The sequence below is a fragment of the Echinops telfairi genome, unplaced genomic scaffold (genome assembly GCF_000313985.2).
Source record: "Echinops telfairi isolate 266 unplaced genomic scaffold, ASM31398v2 ScPeMD7_2573;HRSCAF=3158, whole genome shotgun sequence".
In the NCBI taxonomy this organism is placed as follows: domain Eukaryota; kingdom Metazoa; phylum Chordata; class Mammalia; order Afrosoricida; family Tenrecidae; genus Echinops; species Echinops telfairi.
This window is the reverse complement of record NW_022106471.1, coordinates 17,780,007-17,786,172: the sequence shown is the minus strand read 5'-3', so window position 1 is coordinate 17,786,172 and position 6,166 is coordinate 17,780,007. Positions and strand designations below refer to the sequence as shown.

Sequence of the window (6,166 nt, the reverse complement as noted above, 5' to 3'; positions counted from 1 at the left end):
TCTTTGTTTTTCATTATTTTCTGCTTTGATAAACATTCCCTTTTTCTGTTTAATGATTTACTTTTGTATCTTGTAGGATATACATGTTAGTTTTGTATTTAGTTTTCTAAGTCTTTTGCTTGACTTAAGCAAAGATTTTATATATATAAGTGGACATATAGTTCTAGCCCACAAATTGCAAAATATTTTTATAAATCTATATTCAAATTGGTCAACTAATTTATTTTGGCTGAGATGAAAGCACTTGAAAAGAAAACTGTTTGAACAGGCTTTATTACCTCATGTAGAGTATATTGTAGGTGGAGATGTGAAAATTAAACATAACTGTCCCTAAACAAAAACATTTCAAAAAGGCTAGCTCGATAGTAGTAATGTAACAATTATGGGCTTGGGATGTTCTGTAGAAAGAGTTTAAGGTGAAGAAGTTAATTGAAAACATTATCATTGATATCTAATGGTTGCTGCTCATTCTCTAAACTTCTTTTAAATTCCTACATAGAACAAGAAGCAAAGGAAAAAGAAAAATCAAAAGAGGCAAGTAACAAACTTTGATTTTTCACTCAGCATTTCTTCCTAGTAAAAGTACAAATATATAGCTTAATTGACAAAATGTTCTTTATCAAACACCTTGAAAGATAAAACAAAAGAGAATTTGTAATGTTTTAGGCCAGCGGTTCTCAACCTGTGGTTTGCGACCCTTTTGGGGGGGTCTACTGACCCTTTCACAGGGGTGGCCCGGTTCATGACAGTAGCAAAATTACAGTTATGAAGTAGCACCAAAAATAATTTTATGGTTGGGGGGGTCTCCACAACATGAACTGTATTAAAGGGTCATGGCATGAGGAAGGTTGGTTGAGAACTACTGGTTTAGGCTTTTCTGAGAAAACTCACAATGAAATCCTTCTATTTACTTTTAGATTTTTTTTTTTTTTAATCTATAAAAGATGTGTCTGGAAAAGCTCAGTAGTGTGACAGCAATCTCTGCCTGCCATCAGTGGTTCTGTCTATGTAAATTTCAAAACAGTTATAGTAAGGACCTTTAAAATGTTTCTGCTGAACTGTCCCCATCTCCTGTGAATAAATCAGATGAGCTGTGTGTATAAATAACAAAGTACCAAACTGCAAGCATCTTCAAAGCAGGGACTGTCCTTTATCTCTAACCCACAGTGCAAAGCAGAAACCCAGGCAAACTGTAGGCTCTTCATAAATGTTTACCGACAAATTAACTGTAGAGCTATTGTGAAATAGAATGATTCCTCAGGTTGCCTTATCACAATGTGCACAGGCCTGTGTAGTTTTAAGGTCGACATTCCCCAACGTACTTGGCCTACTCGGCCCTTTTCAGGGGCGGGGAAATTACTCAGCATCTCCTGTATCCCCGATTCCTGGATGAAGTATAGGAATATGCTGTCACAGGCCTTCCCCTACCCTAAACGTTTCAGTGGACCCCAGAGGGGGAAGTTTCACCCACTTTGGGAAACACGGGTTTAGAGAATGTTTTAGTATTCCAAAGAATTTCCCTAGGTAACACAAACTGTTAAGCAGTGAACTAGAAGCTGAAAAGGTTGATGGTTCTAATGCACCCAGAAGTGCCTCGGAAGACAAACCTGGCAATCTACTATAATCATCAGTTTTACTCCATACACGTGGGGCACCAGTGGTCATAATTAACTTGTTGGCAACTAACAACAATTTCCACAAAGTTTTTACCAACTTACTGAGAGGATACTTCTCTAAGTGGTTTAATAGAACAATGGTTTTACTAGAAGTAACGTGAAGGTAGCTGAAAGCCTTGCAAAGCACTTAGAAAGGTTGCCTTTATCTAAAAAGGGTGGCTTTGGGGTAATTGATAAGCTAAACAAAGACACATATCATTGCTATCTTAAAAGATTTTAATTTTACAGACTGCCTTTGAGATAAAATATTTATTTACTGTGACTCTGGAGGATAGCAAGATGGAATTCAAAGTGTGAAATGATAAAGGAAGAGGATGAAAAGAGTAAGGAAAGAAAAGTAACATTTATTGAGCCCCAGTTTATAAGCCAGACACTGTGCCAGGCATGTAACAAAAGGTAATGCTTGATTCTCCCAACAACCTTAAGTGTGTATTATTATTCTACTCTTACAGGTGACAAGAATTGAAATTTGGTCAAAACTAAAGCTAGGAAGTGTCAACGCTTGGATTTGAATGCAGGGGTTTTTTATACTAGACACTAATTGAAAATAACATTCAAGAAAATGTCAAAATGTTTTTTTCCTGGAAACATTTATTTATTGCCTGCATTGGACATAGCACTTACAGAGTATCAAAGTGATGTAAGATGAGATTCCCTACCTCCAAAGAGCTTTCATGGAGAGACTAGTAGCATTATCTTTTTAAAATTGCCCTCACTAAGTTCATGTGTTGAGTACCATATATACTCAAGTATAAGCTGACCCGAATATCAGCCGAGGCACCTAATTTTACCACAGAACTTGCATTAAAAATGTGCTGGAAAAGCTCGGCTTATACACGAGTATATACGGTAGGTAGATGTAGCTGACATTCCTTATTAATCCTTACCTTCTGAGGCTATATCCTTGGCTAGATTTATTTAAGATTGGTATGCTAAGAAGGATAATAACAGAGAAGAAAAAGACACAGTGAATCAGAAGTGCAGATTCCTGTGTGACTATGTAGCCCCGCTATTGGACAGATCAGATATCAAACCTCTAGAAGCTACACTGACACAGACAGTAACAGGTTTTAGTGAAGAAAGCTCTGACCCATCTAGTATAGTAAGTTTTTATATTTTATCTTAGTTTTCTTTGGCACTGTTGAAAATAGTTCATATTTTAGCCCTATATGTAAATGTACATTTGCTTTGTGTCTTAATTTTAATCCTGTGAAGTTTTTGTTTTTGCTCTATTGAACTAGTGAGCTAAATGAGCTCTGAAAATAAGCATTGGCTCAAATGACAAATTTGTGAATAACAAGTATTGGAGTGCTTATAGAAAATACAGGAAATGTTACTTTTCCATTTTATAAATTAAAATGCAGTTTTCTTTCAGAATAATAAACTTACTATTTCCACCATCTTCACTCCCACCTCTGCTTCTAAAGAAAAGTCTGTCTTGTGCTCTCTTCTTTTTTTTAAGATTCCCACTAAAAATATTGAAGGTCAGATGACACCCTACTATCCTGTGGGAATGGGAAATGGTACACCTTGTAGTTTGAAACAGAACCGGCCCAGATCGAGTACTGTGATGTATATATGTCATCCTGAATCTAAGCATGAAATTCTTTCAGTTGCTGAAGTCACAACTTGTGAATATGAAGTTGTCATTTTGACACCACTCTTGTGCAATCATCCTAAGTATAGGTAGGATGTGGATTTAATATTTTAAACATAAAACGCACACATGCTTGAAAATTTTATGCACATGCTTGAAAATGTTATGTGCTTAGGTTTAACACTTTGTTCTTATTGAATAGATTCAGAGCATCTCCTGTGAATGACATATTTTGCCAGTCACTACCAGGGTCACCGTTAAAGCCCCTCACCCTGAGGCAGCTGGAGCAGCAGGAAGAGATACTCAGGGTGCCTTTTAGAAGACATAAAGAGGTATGAGAATTATTAATAATATTTTCTCAGTGCTTTGTTTTCCAAATGTTTGCCATATTTTCATGATTTCTCTAGTGTCTCACTGCTGTCGAGTCAATTCTGACTCATAGCGACCCTGTAGGGCAGAGTAGAGCTGCACCTGTGGATTTCCAAGCTATAAGTCATAACAGAAGCAGGAAGCCTCGTCTCCTGCGGAGGGGCGGTGGTTTCAAACTGCTGGCCTATGGTTAGCAGCCCAGTGAATAACCGAGTAAGCTACCATTTATTTTCTTGATTCAAATTCCTAAATTCTCATTCTTTGTTTCCTTATTCAGGCACTTTGAGAAAATATGTTAGCATCCCTTTATTCACTGTATAATTTTAATAATAATCTCAAGTTTTATATCCTTTTCATTGTGATTAGGCTTCATTTTTTTTTTTTGGCTCTTTTCAGTTTATTGCATGAAGGAGTTACACTAGTCCAAGTTAAATGTGGACCCCAAATGGTTACATCATACAAGCTGTGAGGTTTTAAACTTGTGACAAGGGACAGAGGGAATTTTACTACTCATTGCAAGGAAATCCTCACTTAAGCTTCCGTGAGCCACAAGCACTTAAAACCCATGAACCTTCAGCTGGTCGTCCTGAGCCAGTCCAATCTCTACAGGAACTGGCCTATGTTCTTGCGCTGGTCGCCCTGGAGCTGAATCACCTCTCCATATTCTGGATGCTCAATCACAGTGCCATTGCAGGCAAATGTCTTCTTAAAGGCCTTCACTAGTTTCTTTTTGTCGTAGTCATCAGCGATCCCTTGGACAGTGGTAAGGGTCTTCCTGCCGTTGCGCTGTTGAATTCTTATATGGATATAATCCTCTGTCCCCGCAGGCAGCAGGTCATCACCCTTACCTGCATCAGCAAAGGGGTTGAAAGAGTGGAGGTTCTGGATAGCGGACATACGATACGATTCCTTTTCCTCGGTGGAAACGGCCTGCGGAAGGCGGCGGCTGGAGAAGGCGGGCAGGGGGGACTGAGCGTCGGGAAGCGAGGGGGCTCGAGGGGGAGGCTGCTGAGTCCTCAGCGGCACAGCAGCTCAGTGACTGGGGCCGATTAGGCTTCATTTTTGATTAGTTAACTGGCCTTCCCAGCTCAGCCTATAGAAAGCATAGGCTATATCCGCTTTTTATCATCTAACAATGCATTTATTCCTTAGCTTGTCACTATTTGTCATCAGATCTTCATTCTTCTTAAACTGTTATTATGTCAGCAATAATCTTGTGGCTCCAAATTCGTTGAATATATACCTTATTTGAGCTTAGCAAACATTCGAAGCTTGGCTTGTTCTGCTTTCAGATCACTGTTCTGTCTGATTCTTATTCACCTGTGTACTAGTCGGCTTTTATTTTTTCTTTGAACAGTTTTATTGGCACTTCATCCACGTGTCATACAGTTCAATAGTTGAGATCAAGTTGTACAGTCATTTTTAGAACATCTTTTCCCCGTACTCATTGTCACTCATGTCTTTTTTTTTTTTTTTTCAGTTTTGTCGGAAATATATACAACAAAGCATTCACCAAGTCAACAACTTCTAAATGTATATTTCAGTGCCATTGATAACACTCTTAATGTTATACAACCATGTACTAGTTCTTTCCTTATTCTCTACCCATAACAATTCTGAGGTTCCCTGATTCTATCCATAATCCTGTCACCTTAGTGTGAACAGACTCCCTAATGAGCTGATCCATGACCTTTTCTTTTTTTTAATTGGGTGAGGGGCTACACAGCAGATCATTTTAATATTACCAATGGTCTCATACAATATTCTTTGACGTTGCAAAGTATTCCCTTGTGTGTCTGTACCAAAGTTAGTTTTTCCATTCTCTCACCTATAGGCATGTAGGTTGTCTCTTTTTGCTTTGTGACTAGTGCTGTAATGAACCGTCATATCATGGCTTCTCTTTCTCTAGGACATAACCAAGTAGGAGGATTGATGGGTCATAGGGCATTTCCAACTTTTTGAGGGGGGATATTTTGCCTTAATGCAATGGTTTTCAACCTTCCTAATGCCACGACCCTTTAATACAGTTCCTCATGTGGTGACCCCACAACCATAAAATTTTTTTCGTTGCTACTTCATAACTGTAATTTTGCTACTGTTATGAATCAGGCGACCCCTGTGAAAAGGTCGTTCGACCTCCAAAGAGGTAGCAACCCACAGGTTGAGAACTGCTGCCTTAATGCTTTCCACAGGGGTTGTCAATAGTGTCTTTTTACCTAATTTTAAGTATCATACCACCACACCTTTCCCAAGTCTACATGCTTACACCTAGACATAACACTCATACATGGCATGCGCATAAATCACAAAATATTAGCTACTCCGGTTTCAAGTATTAATCATGGGTGTTTTTTTCTCGTGTAGTCTTCGAGATTAAATTCTTGGTCAATGTATTTGAATCACTTCTCCTCCTGTGACTGCTATTTTCTGAACCCTTATTGTGTGTCTTCCATCCTAAATTGCAAGCTCCCCTAGGACAACAATTGGATCCTGTCACATCTGAATAATTAGTTATGAATTTTCC

The 6,166-nt window shown here is 38.4% G+C and overlaps 3 protein-coding genes across 3 annotated transcripts in view; 1 reads left to right on the top strand and 2 right to left on the bottom strand.

The window, feature by feature from the left end:
- ERLEC1 (endoplasmic reticulum lectin 1) overlaps positions 1-3,635 on the top strand; it is a 16,867-nt gene extending 13,232 nt beyond the window's left edge. Inside the window, exons 7-9 of the mRNA XM_045294205.1 lie at positions 500-534; positions 3,139-3,362; positions 3,476-3,635. Coding sequence (XP_045150140.1) covers positions 500-534; positions 3,139-3,362; positions 3,476-3,611 — 395 coding nt within the window. The 3' untranslated portion in view covers positions 3,612-3,635. The remainder of the gene's footprint in view (positions 1-499; positions 535-3,138; positions 3,363-3,475) is intronic.
- LOC101652105 (ankyrin repeat and SOCS box protein 3) overlaps positions 1-6,166 on the bottom strand; it is a 141,220-nt gene that overhangs the window by 97,311 nt on the left and 37,743 nt on the right. The gene's annotated exons all lie outside the window — the stretch shown is intronic.
- LOC105979324 (eukaryotic translation initiation factor 1-like) lies at positions 4,246-4,658 on the bottom strand. Its single transcript, XM_045294206.1, has one exon. The coding sequence runs from the start codon at positions 4,537-4,539 to the stop codon at positions 4,246-4,248; it is 294 nt and encodes a 97-aa protein (XP_045150141.1). The 5' UTR covers positions 4,540-4,658.

What these genes read in the sequence shown, in the direction of transcription:
- LOC105979324 (XM_045294206.1), bottom strand. Translation starts at nt 4,539, where the DNA reads ATGTCCGCTATCCAGAACCTCCACTCTTTCAACCCCTTTGCTGATGCA.